This window comes from Nothobranchius furzeri, chromosome 8 (genome assembly GCF_043380555.1).
Source record: "Nothobranchius furzeri strain GRZ-AD chromosome 8, NfurGRZ-RIMD1, whole genome shotgun sequence".
Taxonomy (NCBI): Eukaryota; Metazoa; Chordata; class Actinopteri; order Cyprinodontiformes; family Nothobranchiidae; genus Nothobranchius; species Nothobranchius furzeri.
The window spans coordinates 68,753,780-68,778,605 of record NC_091748.1 but is presented as its reverse complement, the minus strand read 5'-3'; the positions used below and the strand labels follow the sequence as shown (position 1 = coordinate 68,778,605).

The following is a 24,826-nucleotide window of genomic DNA, read 5'->3' as shown; positions in this document are numbered from 1 at the left end:
AATTTCTGGCCAATCCACGTGATCGGTATCGGTGATCGGTATCGGTGATCAGCATTCTTTGATATCGGTATCGGTGATCGGCAGCAAAAAACCTGATCGGTGCATCCCTAGTTGAAACCTCCCCCTCGCGTTGCCTCGGTCCAAACCCGACCAATGACGAGGTGGCTCCTGTCGTTCACTTCATAGAGCCGGCTCTTAGAGCGACCGACACATCACTAACTTGTTCACTAGCATGATCAGGGCCAGATTAAAACTTGGTTGTACCCTGGGCAACAATATTAAAGGGCCCCATCATCACAACCCAAGGATCGCCATAATATGGTCACATACAGAATATTTTACTGTAATATGCAGTAAATATACTCAATACTTGAATGCCTGACATCACGTAACCCGCTCAGGGTAACCTTTGACCCACCTCGTGTGGACTGACCAATGAGGAGAGGGTCTTAACTTGAGGCCCTCTCTTCATTGGCCCGCCTGTATGTGACTGAGTCTCAACCGCTCTCAACGGACGTTCAAAGTCATTGAGTGTGTTTACATGCAGCCAGTCACCCTTTTAAAACCCGAATATTCACAATAACCCGGTTCCGCAGGTCCTTGTAAACACCGCCAAAAACCTGGATATGCTCATAACCGGGTTTTTAAAAACCCGGTTACTACACCTGGGGTAACCCTTTTCTAACCCGAATGTTTGGTCGTGTAAACGCATATCGGGCTATCCCCATCAAAGCGTGTGTTCTGCGCATGCTCTGTTCGCAAGGTATCTTGGTCTTTTGAGTAGCGAGATATCTTGTATGCACCAGAACACCACAAGTAAACAACAAGTTGGGAGCAACATGGCGAGTCGCGGCACAGCACCACACTTTTGGAGTGACGAGGAAACTAAAGCGCAAACAAACGCGGTCGCCATCTCTTCCGAACTGGGAAACATGTTTTTGTTTTCATGGATACCGGAACAAGAAGAACCGGAAATGACGCATATTGCGTCTGGACATAGTCCATACGTCCTGACGCTACCCCAACGTCCGCATTTAAATCGGGTTATGCAAGTTAGAGGTAACTCTTTCTATTTATGCTTGTAAACGGGTTATTCTGATCAACTCAGAAACCCGAATACCGACCTTAACCCGATCATAACCAGGATATTGGCTGCATGTAAACGTAGTCATTGGCAGCGAAGCGTCTCTGTGCAGCGCAAAGGGGGAAGGAGGGGGGAGGGGGGTCATTTAGCCTTGGCCCCCAAAATGCTTTGAAACGGCCCTGGGTGTGTGACTGAGTTTTGAAGGTGATCTGAATTGTATCAAATGTGTAAATATTACATGTGTAAAACTTGTTGTTTTATACAGGTAAAAACGCGTAGTGGAGATAAATCTACCTACATTTTACTTTTCAACACTTTGTTTTGTTTTCTTGTTTTTATTCAACTATTTTCCTGTCCTGTCTGTCTCTCATCTTCCTGCATCTCCTCTAAACTCTCCAGAAAAACTGCTGCCTGGATTCTTACTTTTTCACCTCATCAGTTACTTTTGAGCAGATCAAAGGGATCTCCTGACCGCAAAGCGGAGAGCGTGTTTCGATGCTGCGTCAGTGAGGTGAAATCACCGCAGCACAGGTGATGAGCTCCGCAGTAGCAGAGCGCTTCAGGCACAAATAAGACAGAAAGTAGAGAACATGTGCGGACATGAACGATTGTGTGTTAATTATAGTTTTTTTGGTTGCGCCACTTTGAGAATGGACCGTGCGCTGGACGCAGCAGCCTGGAGCGCTGCGCACCAAAGATCATCGCTCTGCCGCTCTCTTGCTCTCTGCTCAAAAGAGTCCATAAATGATGTAATATAGGTAGAAAATGTTTTTTCCAGCTCCCCTGGATGTGTAGGATATACAGCTCCCCCATAATTCGATCCCTGCTCCTGGATGAAAAACCGGACATTTTCATCAATACAAGAACCCCCAGTCCGCACGCCCCGGACAGAGAGTGAAAAATGGACATGTCCGGGGAAAAGAGGATGTATGGTCACCCTAGTTTAATATAAGATTACAGATACAGTATTTTGCTCGTGCCCTTGCTGCCCTGGGCCCTTTAGAGTTCGTGGTCCCCTGGGCAGTTGCCCAGGTGGTTAATCCGGCCTTGAGCAAGATGGTTAAGGTTAGGATAGGGATAAGGGGAAAGTTAAGTAACAGGAGGATAAGGTTAGGGTGAGGTACAATGAGCTTGTTTGGTGCCCCGGCTGCGGACATCCCATCGCGTCAGTTTTACGCTGCATTAGGATCTGCAGTCTTAAAGGAGAAAACCCCCTTTTCATACATAAGTGACGAAAAAGGGCACTTTTGGCGTCAGGGGTCTGACACGGAGGGTGGCTGACCAAGCGTTCGTTTTTGTCGCACTGGGAGTGAGAATGTGTTGATAAAACAGTGCTGAGGAGCATGTTTGTGTAAATAGACGAACCCTCTAAGGATTCAGTGTGATAATGAACGGGTCGTGTCCCTCTATCAGCCACAGACATGGTTATCATCTACCTGTCGTCTGGAGTTACGTCTCGAGAGACGTCTGAGCTGGAGAAGAGAGCCACTCTCAGTGTGGTCAGAGAGGAGAACCGACACCTCAACAACTCTGTCATGATCCTCACTTACGCCCTCATGAACGGTGAGTCGCTTTATTTTTGGCTTTCTTCTGGAAATCAGACCAGCTTGGAACAGGATGTGTTTTTTCCCAGAGTTTCTGAAAAAGGTTTTTATTAAAGTGTCGTTGTCCAAACACAGAAGCTTGTTCTGTGTCACGTTGTGTAAAATAACACGGGCTACCAATGAGTGTAATGTTTTGTCAATGAAACAAATACATATTTTTTTCACCTTTGAAATGTACAACCCTGGAAAACCCTCATCCAATCATTTTGAATGTCCCGTTCTTAATGATAGGATCGTGATCCATCCATCAAACTGCTCTCTGACCCCTCTGTTGTTCTCAGGTTGTTGGTACGGCTTAGCTGCTGTGATTTTGAAGTTGAGAATAAACCAGAAAAGCGAAAATGGCCTTATTTTCGCCATGAGAACATCACACTATGTTAGCTAGCATGCTAAACAGTTATACGGTTCTGCAGGTGTGTTACTTTGGGAATTATGGAAGAAAAGGTGCCAACAACTAGCCTGGCAAGCCAGACTAAATAAATATATTATTTAGTCTGGCCACGCTCCACTGACGGTTCTCGGTTGTGGGGCGGGTTCTACCGTTGTCTTTCAAATGATCTCCGCATTCTACTGGACAATGAATGTGACATACTCTTGTTTCACTCTGTTGCATCATCCCACCCACCAGGCATATAGAGTGCCCTGATTGGCCCACAAAACGGATAAAGCTCTGTGATTAGTTCACTAAGCAGATAGAGCACTATGATTGGCCCACCATTATGGACCAATCACAGCTCTTTATGTGTTTGAAACCCCTCTAGAGAGCTGTGATTGGCTAGCCAGAGTCCTGGTAGGAGCTGCGGAGGTTCCAATGGAGCGTGCCTAGACCAAACTTTGCAAAGCAAGAATTTGGTCTAGTTCACTAGGCCAGTCAACAACAGGTCTGAATCACACAGCTGAACCTTCGGGAACGAGCGTTAGGCAATCTTGTGTTGTCAAGGTGCAGTTCAGGGGAAAAGGGGTTAAACCCGTGTCACCCTGGACACAGTCTGTTTGACTCGCTCCCATCTGGCGGGGGGCTCAGATCCATTCGGAGCAGAACCTCTCACCACAAGAACAGTGTCTTCCCCTCAGCTGCTGGACTCAACAACGAAAATCCTAGGTCTCTCTCTTTGTGCCCTCTCTGGATATAGTAGCCGCTTCTCTAATTTTTGGCACTTTATATTATTATTTTATCATGACTATATTCTTGCTTCCTATATTTGCCTATTTCTTATTTTATCTTCTTTTGCACCAAGTACCACAGCAATTTCCTAATGTTGTTATTCTCACACATATGCCAGTAAAACCCGTCTGCTTCTAAAGATTTGGGTTGTGTTTATTCAAAAAGTGTCTTTCAGAAACTCATATTTAAAAAATTGTGAAATTTCAGTTTATTAGCAGAATATGAGCCAGAATCAGGTGCAAATGAAAACAAGAAACACAATAGTATTGTGTTTATAAGTTAAATATAAAAGATCTGGTGGAGTTATGTCGTTTCCTCTGGTTACACTGTGTGTGTGTGTGTGTGTGTGCGTGCGTGCGTGCGTGCGTGCGTGCCTGTCTGTCTGTCAGTCTTCTCGATCCCCAGTGAGTCATGGCGGATGGCTGCTTATACTGAGTCAGGATCCTCTGAAGGGTTCTTCCTGTTAAAAGGGAGTTTTCCTCTCCGCTGTCGCTGCATGCTTGCTTAGTATGAGGATTGCATCAAGACCTACTGATTGGCTAAATGAACTGACCTGTATTGGAATGTTTACTATGTGAAGTGCCTTGAGACGACTCTTGTTGTGATTTGGCGCTATATAAATAAACTTGAATTGAGTGGAATGCTGTAAAGACTCCAATGCGGAACATTTTTATCTATTTACAGAATGAGATATTTATGTTTCTTTTTCTTTCAAAAACTCATATTTGAATATCTTTAACTTTATCCCTCTTTGGCTCTGCTGGCAGCTTTTTATGTTTTAAATCTTTTCATTAGATATTCTGTTTTTGCGCTCAAGAGAAGACTGGAGTGTGTGTGTGTGTGTGTGTGTGTGTGTGTGTGTGTGTGTGTGTGTGTGTGTGTGTGTGTGTGTGTGTGTGTGTGTGTGTGTGTGTGTGTGTGTGTGTGTGTGTGTGTGTGTGTGTGAGAGAGTTGGTTCGAGGTGTGTACTCTTCCTTTTTCCTCTTTCATCGTCTTTGTCTTCCCATCTGCCTCCTCTGAATCCCACCTTCCTGCACCGCGCTCCTTCTGTGCATGCATTAGTCCACCATTTATACAAATTATTTCTGCATCGGAGAATGGAAATGAGGTACATCTAAGAGAAGGCAGCGTGAGACTTCAAAGGGCGTGCTGCTCCCTCTGTGTGTAACTGACGGAGGACCTTGGCTCTTTCAAGAGAGATGATGAAAAGGATGCAGAAATCTGTCATTCTGTGAGTTTTATTAGCATCGCATATTGAAAAAAAAAACATCTGTTTTGTTGCTGATGCTGTTGCACATTGCTGAAAGGCCTGCTGTGGGTGGGCGGAGCTTGATTTACTGCATCTCCTGCCAAATGTGAAGTGCTGATTGTTCAAGGAGCTCAGCAGTCCTCTGGCACAACAATACACAGTTTTGTGCGTGTGTGCGTGCGTGCGTGCGTGCGTGTGTGTGTGTGTGTGTGTGTGTGTGTGTGTGTGTGTGTGCGTGTGTGTGTGTGTGTGTGCGTGCGTGCGTGCGTGCATGAGTGTGTGTGTGTGTAAGCCAGATGTGACTCTTGAAAAACATAAAGCTGCATAAAAATATTTAAATTTCTACTCCGATTTTTCCACCACTGATCGATACTCATGACACTTAACACGTTTTTGTTTTTCTTCAATCAAATTTGTTGGATATTTTTGACCCAGATTACTTTAATTAACCTTCAGAGACATGTTAGAAGCATGAGAGAATGAAATTTGTCTCCCTAATAAACATCTACAGCCATATTTCAGAGAAAATGGGCAGAGGATAGCTAAAAGGTCAGCAAAGGAAAGTTCTCAGTCTCACAGAAGCAGTCGGTCCTGATGCTGGCCTGTCTTGTGCCTGATGGTGAAAATCATGGGCTATATAATAATGATAATAATAATGCATTGAACTTATATAGCGCTTTTCAAGACCCCCAAAGATGCTTTCACGCACTACATTCACACACTGCTAGTGATGGTAAGCTACTTGTAGCCACAGCCGCCCTGGGGAGGTCTGACAGAGGCGAGGCTGCCATTTGGTGCCGTCGGCCCCTCTGACCACCACTAACACAGGCAAGTTGGGTGAAGTGTCTTGCCCAACGACACAACAGCAGGATACCCCTGGCGGGAGCTGGAATCGAACCCATGACCCTCCGATCATGAGGCAACCCGCTCTACCACCTGAGCTACTGCTGCTACCTGGATTGGGTCTGATATTTTCTTTACTCTGGTTCTGCGTGTCCTGGTGTGATGTCATGATTATATGTGACGTGTCCTTGGTATCACTCTACTTTGCTGGAGTTGCTCCGGGTGAGAGGCGGAGGGCTGGGGTTGGCTTTTTGTTAGCCCCGAGACTCTCTGCCTGTGTGTTGGGGTTTACACCGGGGGACAAGAGGGTAGCTTCCTTGCGCCTTCGGGTCGGGGAACGGGTCCTGACTGTTGTTTGTGCTTATGGGCCAAATATCAGTTCAGAGTACCCACCCTTTTTGGAGTCCCTGGGACGAGTGCTAGATAGTGCTCCATCAGGGGACTCCATTGTCCTGCTGGGGGACTTCAATGCTCACGTGGGCAATGACAGCTTGACCTGGAGGGGTGTGATTGGGAGGAACGGCCCACCTAATCTGAACTCGAGCGGTGTTTTGTTATTGGACTTCTGTGCAAGCCGCAGTTTGGCCATAACGAACACCATGTTCGAACATAAGGATGCCCACCGGTACACTTGGTACCAGGGCAGCCTAGGTCACAGGTCGATGATAGATTTTGTAGTCGTATCATCTGACCTGCGGCCGTATGTTTTGGACACCCGAGTGAAGAGAGGGGCGGAGCTGTCAACTGATCACCACCTGGTGGTGAGTTGGATCAGATGGCAAGGGAACATGCCGCGTAGACCTGGCAGACCCAAACGCATAGTGAGGGTCTGCTGGGAACGCCTGGCAGAAGAACCTGTCAAGACGGTCTTCAACTCCCACCTCCGGCAGAGCTTTGACCACGTCCCGAGAGCAGTGGGGGACATTGAGTCCGAGTGGGCCTTGTTCCACTCTGCGATTGTCGAGGCGGCTGTTGCTAGCTGTGGTCGTAAGGTGGCCGGTGCCAGTCGTGGTGGCAACCCCCGTACCCGCTGGTGGACACCAGAGGTTCGGGGAGCCGTCAGGCTGAAGAAGGAGGCCTACAGGGCGTGGCTGGTCTGTGGGTCTCCGGAGGCAGCAGACAGGTACCGGATAGCCAAGCGGGGTGCAGCAGTGGCAGTTGCCGAGGCAAAATCTCGGGCGTGGGAGGAGTTTGGTGAGGCCATGGAGAAAGACTATCGATCGGCTCCAAAGAGGTTCTGGCAAACTGTCCGGCGCCTCAGGAGAGGAAGGCAGCAACTCGCTCACACTGTTTACAGTGGGCATGGGGAGCTGCTGACGTCAACTGAGGCTATAGTCGGACGGTGGAAGGAATACTTTGAGGAGCTCCTCAATCCCACTAATGCGCATTCCGAGGAGGAACCAGAGCTGGGAGGCCTGGGGATGGACTGTCCGATCTCGGGGGCAGAAGTTGCTGAGGTAGTCAAACAACTACACAGCGGCGGAGCCCCGGGGGCGGATGAGGTTCGTCCTGGGTATCTCAAGCCTATGGATGTTGTAGGGCTGTCATGGTTGACACGTCTCTACAACATTGCGTGGTCATCGGGGGCAGTTCCTAGGGAGTGGCAGACCGGGGTGGTGGTCCCCATCTTTAAGAAGGGTGACCTGAGGGTGTGTTCCAACTATAGGGGGATCACACTCCTCAGCCTCCCTGGAAAGGTCTACGCCAAGGTACTGGAGAGGAGGGTCTGATCGATAGTTGAATCTCAGATAGAGGAGGAGCAATGTGGTTTTCGTCCTGGCCGTGGAACTGTGGACCAGCTCTATACCCTTGCAAGGGTGATGGAGGGGGCATGGGAGTTTGCCCAACCAATCCACATGTGCTTTGTGGATTTGGAGAAGGCTTATGACCGTGTCCCCAGGGGCACCCTGTGGGGGACGCTCCAGGAGTATGGGGTGGGTGGCTTTCTGTTAAGGGCCATTCAGTCCCTTTACCAGAGGAGCGTGAGTTTGGTCCGCATAGCCGGTAGTAAGTCGGACCTGTTCCCAGTGAGGGTTGGACTCCGCCAGGGCTGCCCTTTGTCACCGGTTCTGTTCATCACTTTTATGGACAGAATTTCTAGACGCAGCCGTGGTGTGGAGTGTGTCGAGTTTGGTGGCAGGAGAATCTCGTCTCTGCTTTTTGCGGATGATGTGGTCCTCCTAGCTTCATCCAGCTCTGACCTTCAGCTCTTGCTGGGTAGGTTCGCGGCCGAATGTGAAGCGGCTGGGATGAGGATCAGCACCTCCAAATCTGAGACCATGGTTCTCGACCGGAAAAGGGTGGCTTGCCACCTCCGGGTCGGGGGAGAGGTCCTACCTCAAGTGGAGGAGTTTAAGTATCTCGGGGTCTTGTTCACAAGTGAGGGTAGGAGGGATCGGGAGATCGACAGGTGGATTGGTTCGGCGTCTGCAGTGATGCGGACGCTGAGCCGATCTGTCGTGGGGAAGAGGGAGCTGAGCCAGAAAGCCAGGCTCTCGATTTACCGGTCGATCTACATCCCAATCCTCACCTATGGTCATGAGCTTTGGGTAATGACCGAAAGAACGAGATCGCGGATACAAGCGGCCGAAATGAGTTTCCTCCGTAGGGTGGCCGGGCTCAGCCTTAGAGATAGGGTGAGGAGCTCGGACATTCGGGAGGGACTCGGAGTAGAACCGCTGCTCCTCCGGATCGAAAGGAGCCAGTTGAGGTGGTTTGGGCATCTGGTCAGGATGCCTCCTGGACGCCTCCCCGGGGAGGTGTTTCGGGCATGTCCTGCCGGCAGAAGGCCCCCGGGTCGACCCAGGACACGTTGGAGAGGTTACATCTCCAATCTGGTCCGGGAACGCCTTGGGGTCCTGCCGGAGGAGCTGGTGGACAAGGCCGGGGAGAGGACGGCCTGGAGCTCCCTAATTGGGATGCTGCCCCCGCGACCCGGACCCGGATAAGCGGAGGAAGACGAAGACGAAGTGTCCTTGGTATGTCTCAGTTTATTCACCGTCAACTCTCCAAAGTTGTCTCGCATTTCTCAAAAGCTAAATCAAGACTGGTTCGAAACACATTAGAGACTGGTTCAAGACTTGCAGATTTTGCAATCATCTCTGTGGAGATGGAGAACCCTTATGCATTTTAAGACAGTTTTGAAACTCCTTTGTTTTCCTTATGACTGTGGTCCCACCTCCTGTTCTTTCTCAGGATGTGGGATTGAGAAGATAAAATAAAGCCCAATTTATACTTCTCCATCTGCGTTTGTACGGAGACATGCAATGCCATTATGTGTCAGCGCAAGGGCTCTCCGACGGGCTCGCAGAAGTTGATGGAGAAGGGCGCCAATTTTTAACTATCCGTCAAAAGAGACGGAGGCCGCAAGCTTGTGATTGGCCGGGACGCTGCTTCCTGTAAATTCATCAACAGCACCGCCATTGCCCCGTCAAAAAGTCAAAAGATATTTAGCGGCAGACATGGAACAGATTGAGCAGATAAAGTTAGAAAATATGAACGTCTTATTCTTCCGTGACTAAAGGAGAAGAAAGATATGCAGCAAGCGTTTTCTTCGTGGACAGAAAAGACTAGAAACGTGGGTTTAGAGGTGCTGATCGCATGAAGAGGTGGAGGGGAATGAGGGACACATTTGTTTGTGTTCAAAAGGCTCTGAAATACATTATAATATAATATAAAATAGGGCTGGGCGATATGGCCTAAAATCAATATCACGATATATTGAGTATTTCACCTCGATCACGATAAATGGACGATAACTACAGGTATGTGCAGACATAAAAGTTGTCCACTAGATGGAGCTGTCACGTGTATTACGTTGAGTCACATTTTTACGTGACTCAAGCCGGTTCAGCTTCTTAAAGGGACGTGAATGTTGCCAACCTACACACATCTTTTAATTTTTTTATTATTAGATTTATTGACATGGGTAAAATGATCACAACAAGAGTCAGAAAGTTTGATAACAATACATTTTTGATTTATTGCCCAGCCCTAGTATAAAATAAATGCAATATAAACACAGCAGTAGAAACACTATCGTGGACTGGATACGTGACTGTAATGGAGGCAGGATACCTCAGAATAGCGTTACGCCCTCAGTTGTCCTGGTGGGGAATTGTTTTGTAACACTCCCCAGCCGACGCTAAAGTCCGAGATCAAGACGTGTCTGTCAGTCACACGACAGAGAAGTATAAATTAGTATCACATTATAATGTCTCCTCTGTTGTGATCCATAACATATTCCCATTCACTCCCTTACTGACAATTTCATAATCCGAATTTGAACCCGTGTAAGAATGGAGTAAGGATAAGATCTTGTGTTCAAACTGGGTACTGCAGACCATTTCTCTAAACAAAAAGTTACTTTCTCACTTCCGTTCCGGGAGTTTCGGGGCTGTTGCCAGTTACAGATCAGCAGAGGTTCTCGATGACAAGTAAAGTCATACGCAGCAAGTTTATACGTAGATTCAAATGTTTTGTTATATCTGGTGTTAGCACTCTTTGGTGTTTTATGTTAGGGAGCTCTTAAGCTTGGTTTATGCTTGACGCATTCACTTTCCGCTTGGTGATGCGACTCGCGGATGGAACGCGCTTCACAACTTGCAGCGTTTATGGTTCATGCGGCTCGTCTCTGCGGTGAGCCGATATTCTCCCAAACTGAACGGGGCAGCATGGAGCTCTACGCCATGCATACAACACTACACCATAGTAGAAGTAGAAATTACTGTTTACAACATGGTATTTCAGTATTTTTAACAGCGTCCTCGTCTTTTCCGACAGTGCGAGCTATTTCTCTCCAAGAATTATTAACAACATGTTGATCACGGTGATCTCTGAGAGCTGAATCATACAAATGTCTGTATTTGTGAACCTCTGCCATACTAGTTCTTGCCGGTCCGCCATGTTTTTCCGCGTCCGTCCATCCGTGTGGTTAGAAATTTTCCTAGGTGCACGTTGCGGAAATTTTGGGCCATGCGGATACGCGGTGGAGGGGCGTGGTTGTTAAAATGACGCAATTTCGCCGCGCAGAGCCGTGCGGACCTCGCGGACGCGTCAAGCATAAACCAACCTTTACTGCACTTAGGATAGTAAGACTATTATATTAGCGAAGTTTTCCGTCTTCCTGTTATAGTTCTGAATGACTTATAAAAAGAAGTAAAAGGCCACAATCAACTCATTATTTACTTCACACACACACTTCACTGTAATATCAAGTTCTTGGTAATTGAGAACGTAGCTTGAGATATTTATTGAGCCAACTATTTGCTTCTAATTCACTGTTAGCATTGTTTTCTTTCTTTCTTTGCTCAACAGTAGCCTCTAGCTTGCGTCACACGATATTATAGCAAAACAAGTAGATGCCGGCTTCTTATGGGTACAAGAAATAACTTCTAGGTCCCTCTCCTGCTTACTGGATTCAGATCTTTAAACAGCTCTGGAGCATTTAGCTGGCCGAACTACAAATGCTGGCAGTGTTGGCTCAGTGAACTTGCTCTTTAAGTCAGCACAATGAGGCAAAAAAATGTTTTTTTTGTTGTTTTTTTTTTATCAGAAGCATCACTGTTTTTAAAGATGTTTGGTCTTTCTCACAATACTTTCTTTTTTTTAATTGGGTGCCATGGTTTGTCAGGATCATTGTTGTAGGAACTGCTGGTGTTCTTCTGAATCAAAATCTGAGCTGTCAGCAGAATCTCCTCCCTCGGTTAGCTTGACGCTGCCACCCATGGCGACGTCTCCTCCAGCATGCGGTCCAGCTTGGTGATCAAAAGAGCAGAGCCTTGGCATTAAAAAGGGATTCTGCTGTAATCCGTTCAATGATTGGACGCTGGCAGGCATTCTGCTCTGTCCTTCTCAGTGGGTTGTGGGTTGCCAAATGTTCCAGGTGACAGCTGTAAGGACCTGCCATTCATCCGTCCATCCTCCAGATGACCTTCTGATGCTTGTAGAGATAAGATCTGAAGTGGGCATTAAAGCCTTTGTGGTCTGTGTGCGGTTTTTAGTAACGAGGGATTTATTTATGTCATGATCTCAGAGCTTGACAGATGACAACTGAGCGCTGCAGGAGCATTCAGGTCCAGCTTATAGAGATCATCGTGCAGCAACACAAGCTGAAGCCTGCATGCATGAAAAAGACAAACCTACCATGGGTTCAGCCTGTTTGGTGAAGGGTTAGGTTATCAGAATGTTCTCTAGTGAAGAGCTGTCTTTTTAGCTTCCTTTGAACTGATCTCTCCTCCGTTCAGACACCGTTGACGCTTTTCCACTTGTTCCTAACCCGACTTCTTCTCCGCCCCTCCTTCAGAGGGAGTCACGGGCTTGAAGGAGCTGGCCTTCCTCAGAGACCTCGCTGAGCAGAACTCAGGGAAGTACGGCGTTGATCGAACATTCAGCCGAGAGCGCGCCGCTGCTGTGGCGCCGCCCAGCTCAGCTGGAGCCTCAGTGATGCCGGTGGTGAAGGGCAGCATGATGGTGCTGAACCAGCTGAGCAACCTGGAGACGACCGTGGGACGGTTCTACATCAATCTGCCCAATCGCATGATCGACTTGGCCCGCTTCAGCCTGCCCTACTCCGACCCCATGGGAGACGGTGAGATCGCTTAAATCCTGTCAGCTTTTTACTCAGTCAGGTTTATTTTAATGAGTTAACTTTCTAAGAATAATAAAAAAATAGCATTCAAGTATTTTCTATGGTCTAAACATGTGTGGCAGACTCAGAGATGTTTAAAATGGATCAACAGATGCAAAAACATGCTTTGCTCTCGTATTTTAAAGGTTTTTTTGTGTGTGATCATTAGTAGGAAAACACTTAATATGAGGAAGCAGCTTTCTCTCCCATTATCCAACTAAAACAGTTGAGACGAGTAAACTTAAACTTCTCTCTCCAGGGTTCATCATGACCGTGAGTCGGCCCTGTTACTTTGGTAACATGCTCCTGGGTGTGGTCGGGGTGGACGTGAACCTGGCCTACATCCTGGAGGACGTCACCTACTACCAGGACTCTTTGGCTTCATACACCTTCCTCATAGACAACAAAGGTACTTCACAAACACACGCACGAGTCAGCTTAGTGAAAGCCGGTGAAATCTTAGAAAGATCAGCCTTGCTTTGTTACCTAGCTCAGTTTCAGTCTCAGCTGAGAACGTTTAGGCTCAGTTTTACGGGCTGGCTGTGAAGCAGCGTAATCGTCACAAATGTTCTGCAAACTAACCGCCGCAAGTAGATTTTTCATGACTTATTTTAGAAGGCAGGTGAAGCAGGTGGCCTTGTTGTGTTTTGACCCTCACAGTCAGTGACATGAACAAGAGGGGGACCGAGGACAGGGTATCCGCGGGTCCTTAAAAAGTCTTAAATTAGTTTTTCCAAATTTAAGGCCTTAAAAATCCTTAAAAATGACAAATAATCCTTAAATACAGTTTCCAAAGGTCTTAAATTACCAAAGACCCAATAAACAAGATTATTTTATTTCAATTTTCATTAATTTCTAGTTAGTGTTCAGCATTTTTTGTGTATGACGTTGGCGTAAGCGGAACCGTACACATTCAGTTGGTTGTGAAAGGGGGCTATTTTAGATGAGCACATTAGCTGGTTAAGCTAGTGGGAGATTGCGCCATGGGGACGTGCAACTTTTATGGTAACTGGATGGCTAATCCCACATTCGCGACGTGGTTAGCACCAGTTCCAGGCAATAGCTGGAAATTATAGCTTACATTTGGTCAAAGTGACCTTAAAAAGGTCTTAAAAAGTCTTAAATTTGGCTCCCTTAAACCTGCAGATACCCTGGAGGAGCTGAAGTTAATGTGGTAGTTGATACGAGTCCTCAACATGACACTTTAACTGAAATTATAGTTAGAAAGTAGAAGAAAATGGAGGCGGCAAAAAGAAAAGTTGCACAGAAGATGATATTTACTCACCTGGACAACCGGAGCTCTGAATATCTGAGTTTTAGGTGCAAGCAGCATTTAAGTTATTATTCTTATAAATATGCAGTTATATTAAAGCTCATTAGTGCAGCATCCCCCTTTTAATGTTACAGCTCCATGAACAGACAAATCACTCCCATTAAAGCTATTAGGAGTCGTTCAAATCATCTGCTGTCAATTGGTGTTAAAATATGCAGAAAACAAAAATGTGTCTAGACTGAAGTACTAAAAATAGCAAAGGAGGAATAGTGATTTTGGGACAAACGTTTAGCTTTAGTGGTGTTTTTCAGACTGTTGAGAGTATGGACTAGCCTGGCAAGCCAGACTAAATAAATGTATTATTTAGTCTGGCAACGCTCCATTGACGGCTCTCGTTTGTGGGGCGGGTTCTACCGTTGTCTTTCAAATGATCTCCGCATGCTACTGGACAATGAATGTGACATACTCACCGCAACAGCTATCGGTAAATGAGGCGGTCCGCAGTTGAAGAAGGAGAAAACACATCATTTTTTCTAAAATAAAATAAAAAGCACTTAAATACATCTATCTGCTCCTGATTCTAATGAAGCCCAAATTCTAATAGTCCAACATTGATGTAAAAGCCGTTTCAAACGAGCTGTCGCCATCTTGTTTCACTCTGTTGCATCATCCCACCCACCAGGCATATAGAGTGCCCTGATTGGCCCACAAAGCGGATAAAGCTCTGTGATTTGTTCACTAAGCAGATAGAGCACTATGATTGGCCCACCGTTATGGACCAATCACAGCTCTTTATGTGTTTGAAACCCCTCTAGAGAGCTGTGATTGGCCAGCCAGAGTCCTGGTAGGAGCTGCGGAGGTTCCAATGGAGCGTGCCTTGACCAAACTTTGCAAAGCAAGAATTTGGTCTAGTTCACTAGGCTAATTATGGACAGCGGTCAGATATGACTCCTGCAGCAGCTAGAAACATTATTTTCTCTTTATTTGTTTTTTTTTTATTTGATGTTTGCAGAAAAGAAAAAAGACGTTTTGTTGCCCTGTTGTGGGTCTCTACTGCTTTACTAAACACTCCAGATGTGAATAAATACCTTCCTTCCATTTTCTTTCAGATTTTGTTTATGGTGAATTAAACACTTCGATGAGCTGCTTGAAAATGTCGTGGCAAACTTTGAAAATAAATTAGGTTAGGTTACGCGCTCATGCATTCATCAACAGAACACCGGGGTTCTCCGCTCAATAATACCAGAGAAGGATAAACAGCCAGCTGCTACCACTTCAGCTTTAGTCTCAAAAAGAAAAACACCATTTGAACTCACGCGCAACAAGAAACTTTTCAAAATAAAAAAAAATACGGCGACTAGTGTATAGTGCTGTATCGTTTCCTCCGGCATCGCAGGTTTCAGGTTCCGGCAGAGGCGTCTCAGGGAAAATACTCGAGGGGAAAGGTGGGTGGGCGTTCTCTGACCGTGTTAATGTTCAAAACCTAGCTTGTTCTGTAGATTTGCTATAACAGTTTTAATAAAATAAAGAAAATGATCTTATCTCCCCTGTCGGTGTTCACCCTGGATTTCTACCAGATGTGTAATTGTTGTGTAACGTCCGTAAGGCCCAACATGCGGCTAACAGCCACTGTTATAGTTGATGGGTGTGTTTTCCACAAACACACGTAGCAACACAAGAAAAAAATAAAGGCAGAAAGCATACTACAGACCATGTTTCTTCTTGCTTCTTGTTGTGTGAATTGGTGAAAGCACCTCATAGCAGCCAGTCAGTGGGTGAGTGGGTGTGGCCAGCAGCAGCTTGTTTTCTTAAAGTGACAGAGCGCTTAAACGAGTCATTCTGGAAGGTACTGAAAATGTCGGCCGTGGAGCTGTTGAGATGTGAGATTGATTTTGAGCAAAGAACGTCACAAACGTTATTTTCATCAACCATAGACCTGTTAGAACTTATTTAAGAAGAAAGATGTCCCACTTAAGGAATGCTTTTTGTGGTAAAACTGCTAATTCAAATTGGACTTTAATTTTAACTGGTCACCTGATTCTCCCAGGTTACACCCTGATGCACCCGTCTCTGACACGGCCCTACCTGATGACAGAGCCTCCCCTGCACACAGATATCATCCACTATGAGAATATCCCAGGATTCCCAGCTGTCCGGCAGAACATCCTCAGGTAACAGCAGGCGGGCAGGAAGGCAAACCTGTTGTCCAACAGGCAGAATTTAGCTAGCGTTTCAAAGATTCAGGGCATATTTAAATGTATTTTTTCTTTCACAGCCTTCCGTTGGGCAGTCAGGTCATCACTGTGCCAGTTAACTCCTCCCTGTCCTGGCACACCAACCGACTCAGGGACAACAGCAAAGAGGCGTACAACGTCAGCTACGCCTGGAAACTGGTGGGTGGATTAGTAGACTGTGTAGCACGCTCTTTACTTAAACCTTCAGTCCATCATCATGCTAGAAACCAGCCAAAGGCCTGTGTGGAAAGCAGCAGCACCCTGCCACCCTGGGTCCTTTTTTTTCTTTTTTCCCGTTCTGACATTTAGATGTTCTGGCAGGAGCAGAATATCGGATTCTGTGACAAATTCACGTTGGCCTCTTTGTAAATGCTTTCGGACATTTTGTTTAACTTTCTCACTAGGGATGGGTACCTTTGACATTTGAATCGTCCCGGTACCTAGGAATCGATACCGGTACTTAACGGTACCAATTTTCGATACTTTTGAGTGTTTATTATTTAAATTCTCTTTTATAATTAAATATATATTTTTCTCAATATATAACAATATTTGATAAATATCACGATAAATAACATACAACTGTTTGTATTCTAACATCGTCCTTGTAGTTTTATAAGCTGATAATTAAACTGAAGCAAACATCTTTACTGTGAACTAAATTTACTGTGCATCTTCATTCCTTTTGCCGTCTTTTTTCATTTGATTTTTCCTACTGGGAAGTTAGAATTTCCGAGGAGAAAGCGAACGCACCATTAGCTGATAACAACGGTGGCAATGGAAGCTAATTTATCAAGCTAACGTTATCTTAAACAGTTTATTTAACTGCTGGAGCAGATTTAAACGATGATGCCTCACACTTAGATCGTTGTCGCTGATTTCATCTTCACCCAATCAACCGTCGCATTTAGTAAAGTGAAGCCAAACTTTAGAGCGCGTTCATGTTCTTCTATTCGGAAAATCGGAGTTCCGAGGAGAAAGCGAACGCACCATTAGCGAAACAGAAGCTAACATATCAAGCTAACGTTATCTTAAACATTTTATTTACCTACCGGAGCAGATTAAGATGAGGATGTCTCACTTAGATCGTTGTCGCTGGTTTCATCATCACCCAGTTACCCATCACATTTAGTGAAGTGGACCCAAGCTTTAGCGTGCGTTCTTTCTACCATGCTGCTCCGTTTACAACTCGCTCTCAGCGACCGACGACATAACGCTCTTGCGCATGCGCAGCTGTCTAGGCAAGTTCTCGTTATGAAGGACGGGTACCGAAACGAGGCACCGTTTCAAATGAGGTGAATCGGTGCTCGGTCGGTACTATGGAATTCGGTCGGTACCTTAAAAAGTACCGAATTCGGTACCCATCCCTATTTCTCACCGACGCTAAGAGTTTAAGCATGTCAACTTGAGCTTGATTTGAATTAGTTTTCCAGAACCACAAAAGAAACAGTTGCTCTCTTTTTCTAAGATAATGTGAGACCTGAAGTTACTTTGAAAAACATGTATAGGAGCTGAAAAGGAAAAATAACTTGGAGTCAACTCCCTAAAGTCTTGGAAGGCTAATCAGGTCTGGAAGAAAAGAAAAAAGGAGGAAGAGTGGATGTTGAGCTTGAAATGTTGAGGAAAATAGGTTAAATGTTTGGACAAAAAGTCAAATGAGGTTATTTAGATAAATATTCAGATGTTGTTTGAGGAATGAGGCAAAGGATTGAAGTTCTGTTGGTTCAGCCATAAAGGATCCTTAAAAAGTAGTCAAAACATTGCATCTAGCACTCATTATTATTATTGTTATTACTATTATTACTATAGTATTACTAGTATAAACTGTTTTTAAAAGGTAAATCAGTTAAAACCCACCCAGAACCCTCGGTTACAATAATAATAAAATTGGAACAAATTTTTGAAATAACCAACTTTTAATATTTATTTCAATAAAATTTGAACATTTCACCTCATTTTTCCTCAGCGGCCCTCACACGTCACCATGAATGTCAAATTTCTAATACGCTGTGCAGTAACTCCAGGAAATTGATTTAAAAGCAGGAGAGTTTAGGTTGGCTTCACTGGTTTTTCTTGGAAACAAGATTCCAATAAATCTCTTCTCTTTTTTGTGTCTCTTCCAGGTCCAGGACACGTCCTTCATCCTGTGCATCATGTACGTGCAGCCGGAGATCCCGGTGAAGCAGCTGAAGAACCTGAACACGGCTCCGAGCTCCAAGCTGCTCTACCATCGTCTGGATCTGCTGGGTCAGCCCACTTCCTGTCTGCACTTCAAGCAGCTCGCCACCGTTGGTAGGAACATCATCGTATCTCGGCCTGGAAACTTTTATCGCGTCTCTCATTGCCTCCTTGTGCCTTCTCTGTTTCCCAGAGTCCCCCACTGTGATGCTATCAGCTGGTAGCTTCTCCTCCCCCTACGAGCACCTGAGTCAGCCGGAGACCAAGCGGATGGTGGAGCACTACACGGCCTACCTGAGCGACAACACGAGGCTCATTGCCAATCCCGGCCTCAAGGTACTCCAGAAGCCGTTAAACCCACACAAATGCAGATGAGCCGCCTGGAGGTACTTTCAGGGTTTCATCTGTTTACCAAACAAACATACGGTGCCCCCCCCCCCCTCCTCACGCTAGCTTCTGCAGGTTTTCATGAATCCCAGCCTCTGCAGCGTGACTTTAAGTCCTATTGTTGGTGAATGCTGATCATCTTACGTCACAGCTGAGCTTTCTGCATCTTTCAGAAGGGGACAAACACCCTCGTGGGTTTTTGGCATTCTGTGTGGATTCCTTACCCAGGAGGGGGGTGTAGAGATTAAACCTCAATCCCAGTCCCTGCTCAGATTCCCAGGCTGGTCTTAAAGACTCCCTCCGGTGACCTCATCACCTCTTTCAGACTCAGCGGCTTCACTCCGGACGATTCTGGGATGTTGTTGTTGTTGTTTTTTCCATGACTAATCGAGCTAGGTTTGCTTCTTCTGATGTCAGCTTTGATTTTAGGATCACACCGAAATGACGTTTTAGAACCAGACACACGACGAGTTTAGGAACTTTTCCTGTGTTTGGTTTCACTCTCCGCTGTCCCTCTTCATCCTCTCATCCCTTCATCCGTTCCCCTCTGCAGTCCTCCGTCAGGAACGAGGTTATGGCGACCAGTCACGTTACGGATGAATGGATGACACTAATGGAAATGAGTAGTCTCAACTGCTACATTGTGCGCCGTTACATAGCAACGCCCAGCGGGGTGCTCCGGATCTACCCGGGATCGCTGATGGACAAAGCCTTCGACCCGACCCGCAGACAATGGTGAGCATGTGCGTGCGTGCGTGCGTGCGTGTGTGTGTGTGCGTGTGTGCGTGCGTGCTTGCGTGCATGTGTGTGTGTGTGTGTGTGTGTTTGTTAGAGGGGCATAGCAGGTTTCGTTTAGGAGAATTAGTTTAGTTGACTATAAAGCTGCCTGATTCACTAAAAACAGTCTAAAGTTTTCTGTCCCCGTGAGAAAAAGTTCTGTCTTAAGATGAAAAGTGAAGGATTGTATTTAAAGGGACATTATGGAAGTTTGACAGCCAAATTATGTATAGAAATAATAAATTTCTTCTTCCTACATTCTCCTGCAATGCCCTGGTCCTGTAGAATGAGCCCTGGCATTTTTACTGTGATTGCCTGTTTTTCTGTAAAATCACAGAAAAAGAGAGCTGCTCGGGTCGAGCAGGCTGCTTCATGCGCGAACACACTCAGGCATCGCCCGTAGCATTTGCTATCCGTAGCTTTAGCAGCAGAGAGGGAGGTAGTGCCACTTTGTCGATGTTCCTAATGCCTAGTGATGAACCTAGCTACATTTCTGAGGACCCTTAGCTACTTTCTGTAGAACTTTCTTCTAGATATTTCCTGCAAATTAGCAACAAAATAGCCATTTTCACTCCGAACCGTTCTTTGGTTTGACGTTGTTTCAGCTGTCATCAAGGATATAAATGTTACATATACTGTGAATGTTATTAGAGTGTAGCTCACCTTGTAAGATGTCTGACTCCCATGCAGAAGACCTGGGTTTGATTCTGGGTGTGAACATATTTCATTTAGAGTTTCTTTTTTACATTAATGGTATATTTTTTACAGTAAGATGCCCAAATTTTTATTTGAGACTCGCCGAACGGCATTGAATTCACAGATAAAAAAGATGTGGGTTCAGCTTTCATTTTGGAACAAATTTTCAAGCAAGGGAAGGGAATGATCTGAGCATGCAGGAGGACTGACCCATCATAAACCTTTGTCGGCTGTGCTGAAGAGAAAGCTACAGAACCAAATTATTTAATTAGCTGCGGGTTCTCCTGTCCTCTGTCCTCCGGGCCACACACACACACACAAACGGGACTGTCTCAGCTGTTATTTTTGTTAAGGAGTGTGCACGTACAGCATGCGCGCCTCGTGCACGAGCCTACTATTGAAGCTGCCGTTACGTTTTTGGCCTGAGGGGGCAATCGCGAGCATAAAAATTCAAAACTCCTTAAAGTCTCTTTAAAGTCCTAGCTTTCAATGTGTCAGTTCTAAGGAGGACTCAAGGTGCCTAAATTAGGAGAAAAAATAAAACAATATTTCATGAGTCAGTTAATTAGTGGTCAAAATTTAAATTTTGATTTCTATTATTATTCTAATAGTAATTCTCTGTTTTTAATGATTTTTGAGTATTTTAGGTCTTTTAAAACACTTTTTACATCTTTTACCCAACCGAAGATGCACGTTTTTAATTTTAATATTCTTTCTTGCATTCCTGCTTCATCACATTTATGATGCTGCTTCAGTCAGCTTCATTTAGCCGCTAAACCAAGCGTGTCTAAAGTGCGGCTCGGGGTCCTTTTGCGGCCCTTGGACTGATTTTGCACGGCCTTCAGTTGCATTTGTAGAATTTCTACAAATTTGACAACTTTTTAAACTTTTTAATTCCAAATCTTTACTGATAAAAATCCCAATTTATCAAAAAATCGCTATAAAGTTTTTACATCTCTTTAGATGTTTGGACACCCCTGTGCTAAAGCCATTAGCAGATAGTCTAGCTTGTGGTTTCCATGCAGTCATCTTCACAGATGTTTTATTGAAATTACCGATTCTAACGGTGAGAAGAAGTGTATTAATAATGTCAAAGGACATCATCCGGGTCTCTCTTCATCACCTTGTTATTTGTGCAGGTACCAGCATGCTGTGGCCAACCCCGGTCTCATCACCTTCACCGGTCCGTACCTGGATGTTGGCGGGGCGGGATACGTCGTCACCATCAGCCACACCATCCACGCCTCCAGGTGAACAGACCACAGGAGGAAGAGTTTAATGACTGACAAGTGTGTGTGAAGCCAGTCTGCACCATCTCTGTAAACAGGAAGTAATCAGAGGACAACTAAGAGACCTTTGACTAATTTCACTTTGTGGCTCTTTAGTGCCTGACATCCTTCTGCTGAACGATCAGTCACAGTTATTTCCAAGTATCAGCTCTCCCAAAGCGCCCTCAGGCTACTAAATAAACTCCTCCAGTAGTGGAGGGAAGAGCCAGACGACAGACTGAGCGTCTGCTGGCCACAGATTTCAAAACGCCGTCTACAAAGAGTCCCGAGATGAGATTAAAATATTTATTTCTTGCTCAGTGAGCCTCGAACTGCACTGCTTACAGCAGCACAATGCAGACTGTTTATCACGGTGTGTGCACACACACTGAGTGAATACAAACATGCAGTGTGTGTGTGTGTGTGTGTGTGTGTGTGATAAGTTTGTTGTTGACTTGCTCAGCGAGCATGACAAACAGTCTGAAGTTTGCCCACATTTCAACACAACTCCAGTATTTTTCTTTTGTTTTCTATTCGTTTAAATAAAAGTGACGTTTTGCGGCACGGCTGCCTTTTTCAGCAGAAATTCTAAATTCTCTCCACGTTTTTCCACACGTGTGATCCCTTGCAGTTCCCAGATGGCCCCTGGTTATGCGATTGCAGTGATGGGCATCGACTTCACTCTCCGCTACTTCTACAAGGTCCTTCTGGATCTGCTGCCCATCTGTAACCAGGACAAAGGCCATAAGATCAGGTAGGGGGATTCGTGGCTGACTGTTCTTGCATGTAATTCCTTTTATTCCCACGCTTCCGTTTGGAAGTCCTTGGAAGCTTACGTTTATGTTTTAGTGAGCAGGAACTAAGGCTGCTGGGAGATGAGCTGATTATCAGGACATTTCTGCTGGAGAAGGAGATGTTTGATCCTTTTCCCTCTCTCCCTTCCCGTCAGCCTTTGTTCCTCTCCTCCCCTCTCTGTCCACATCCTTCATGCTGTCTTTGTTGGCTTCAGGAGTTTTATAAAAAAACTGTTTTTGAGTTTAGTAGCAGCTGCAGTTGTGTGTGTTTCTTTGGCTACGTTCACACTGCAGGCAAAAGCGCATTAAATCCGCTTATTTTTCCCCACATGCGAGCCATATCTGATTTTTTTTCATACGATCCGTGTCACTTGAATATGTAGCGCCACGCCTACAAGACCCCAAGTTTTATTGGTTTTATTTATTTATTTATTTATTTATTTATTTATTTATATATTCTTTTTTTGCGCCGTTTCCCGAAGAAGCAGCGGGAATTACTATGTTGTTGCTTGTGATCACAGCCAGCAGGCAGCAAGGAGGAGGAGGCAGGGCAGGGTAGTTACAGCTAGGGATGAGCCGGGTACTCGTTTCAGACGAGTATCCGGTACTGATAAAGTATTTTTGACGAATACGATCGTGAAATGAGTAAAACTCTGAAATATCTGTAATCGTGCTGAAGGAAAATCCTCATTGGGTAACTGACTGTCTTCACGCTCTGTGATTGGCCAGTCACATGGAGCGCCCGCCCCTCCCTACACACAAACCTCTGTAGCCAGGAGCTCAGTCCGGCCCAGGCATCCACGCACACACACACACAGTAACGGGTCTCTCTGTGATTGCGTCACTGTTGCTCACGTTTCTTCAGTACTCCCTAGGTTTTCTTCAGCTCGCCTCTTTTTCGGTTGAATATTTAAAGTTACTTATTTCGTAACGTACGTGGTGCTTTTGACAAGACAGAGCTGAAAACGGCTCGTGCTGCGTTGGTCACTGCCTCTGCTCCGGTCGGGTTTTTTTTAAATCATTTTAACTCTCTCTCTCTCTCTCTCTCTCTCTCTCTCTCTCTCTCTCTCTCTCTCTCTCTCTCTCTCTCTCTCTCTCTCACTCACTCACTCACTCACTCACTCACTCACTCACTCACTCACTCACTCACTCACTCTCTCACTCTCTCACTCACTCACTCACTCTCACACACACCTTAATCAGCATTGTTTTGTTTAACTGTGTGTGGGGAAAATGCCAGCAACGTTAGGAAAAAAATCAGTTAAATCAAATTAAAATAGAAAAAAATTAAAAAGTTGTGTCTGGTTCTAGTATTTCATATTTCCTAGTTCCTACTGCTTGAGTTCAGATGTGTTACTTCTTGCACTTAAATATTAATGTTCTGATTTTATTGAAAAACTTGTTCGGTAATAGTTTCTTTACTATTGGGATCAAAAATATTTAATCTAAATTCTGAAGCTGCTCTGTAAATAGTTTTCAAATAAACAAAACACACATAGCAACTTCTGATCAATCCATATCAAATTCCTAGGGGAAACACTGTCTCAGGCTCTCATCTGAAATAAGGAGTTTTTTGTTTACATCACAGATGTTTCATAATGGAGGACAGAGGCTACCTGGTTGCCCATCCCACTCTCATTGACCCTAAAGGTCATGCTCCTGCAGAACAGCAGCACATTACACACAAGGTAAGAAAAGATCAGAGACATCATTTAAACAATGATTTTTTATCATCCTTGTGGTGAAGAAATGTCAATTTAAATGGGCGATCAGAGAAAAAAGACTCGTTCCTCCTATTTCTGTTATTTCAAAGCTTTAGAAATTGAAATTAGAGACCGTAGACTTGCTGGACTTGATCTTTTATTATAGAAAATCTGTTTACTGGTCGCAAAACCAATGTTTCTTGTGAAATACGACATTATTACACTTGTAGAAGCTGCAGTTTTCATTCTAAACGTTGAATGATTAACGACTTGTCCAGTAGTTTCTTCATGTTTACATTTAAATGAGCATTTTTGCTTACAGCAAACCAATCAAAAGAAGATTCTTCTGCAAGATTTGTAAAAATCATTTATTTGCTCCTTTTAATCAGCCTAAGGTTTGTGTTTGATGTTAGGAGCCGCTGGTGGCCAACGACATCCTGAATCATCCCAACTTTGTCAAGAAAAACCTCTGCAACAGCTTCAGTGACCGCACGGTGCAGCGCTTCTACAAGTTCAACACCAGTATAACGGTACAGCACGGGGCCTCTCAGCCATTCACACAGTCTTGTGGTACAACACTGCCATCTTGTGGTGACACATGATGCTGCTACTTTTAATATTCATTTCATTTCGAGTGTTTCTGGTTAAATAATTAAAAAATATATCAGAAGACTCTTCTAGATCAGATATGACTGACGTCTGTAAATCTTCCTCGCTCAGGGTGACCTCACCAACCTCGTCCACGGCAGCCATTGTTCCAGGTACCGCCTGACCAGAATCCCCGGCACCAACGCGTTCGCCGGCATAGTCAACGAGACGTGCGACTCTCTGGCGTTCTGCGCCTGCAGCACGGTGGACCGCCTCTGTCTCAACTGCCACAGGTCGTCAGTGAAGCAGCTCGTAATGAAGCAAATCACCTGACGTGTTGATGTCGTCTAACTGT

General features: G+C 45.2%; 1 protein-coding gene across 1 annotated transcript in view; it reads left to right on the top strand.

The window, feature by feature from the left end:
- cachd1 (cache domain containing 1) overlaps positions 1–24,826 on the top strand; it is a 121,886-nt gene that overhangs the window by 87,147 nt on the left and 9,913 nt on the right. Inside the window, exons 8-20 of the mRNA XM_015970989.3 lie at positions 2,498–2,647; positions 12,250–12,534; positions 12,833–12,982; positions 15,894–16,017; positions 16,122–16,239; positions 18,204–18,372; positions 18,452–18,594; positions 19,199–19,380; positions 21,258–21,368; positions 22,018–22,140; positions 23,769–23,868; positions 24,297–24,413; positions 24,604–24,764. Of these exons, the coding sequence (XP_015826475.3) occupies positions 2,498–2,647; positions 12,250–12,534; positions 12,833–12,982; positions 15,894–16,017; positions 16,122–16,239; positions 18,204–18,372; positions 18,452–18,594; positions 19,199–19,380; positions 21,258–21,368; positions 22,018–22,140; positions 23,769–23,868; positions 24,297–24,413; positions 24,604–24,764 (1,933 nt within the window). The remainder of the gene's footprint in view (positions 1–2,497; positions 2,648–12,249; positions 12,535–12,832; positions 12,983–15,893; positions 16,018–16,121; positions 16,240–18,203; positions 18,373–18,451; positions 18,595–19,198; positions 19,381–21,257; positions 21,369–22,017; positions 22,141–23,768; positions 23,869–24,296; positions 24,414–24,603; positions 24,765–24,826) is intronic.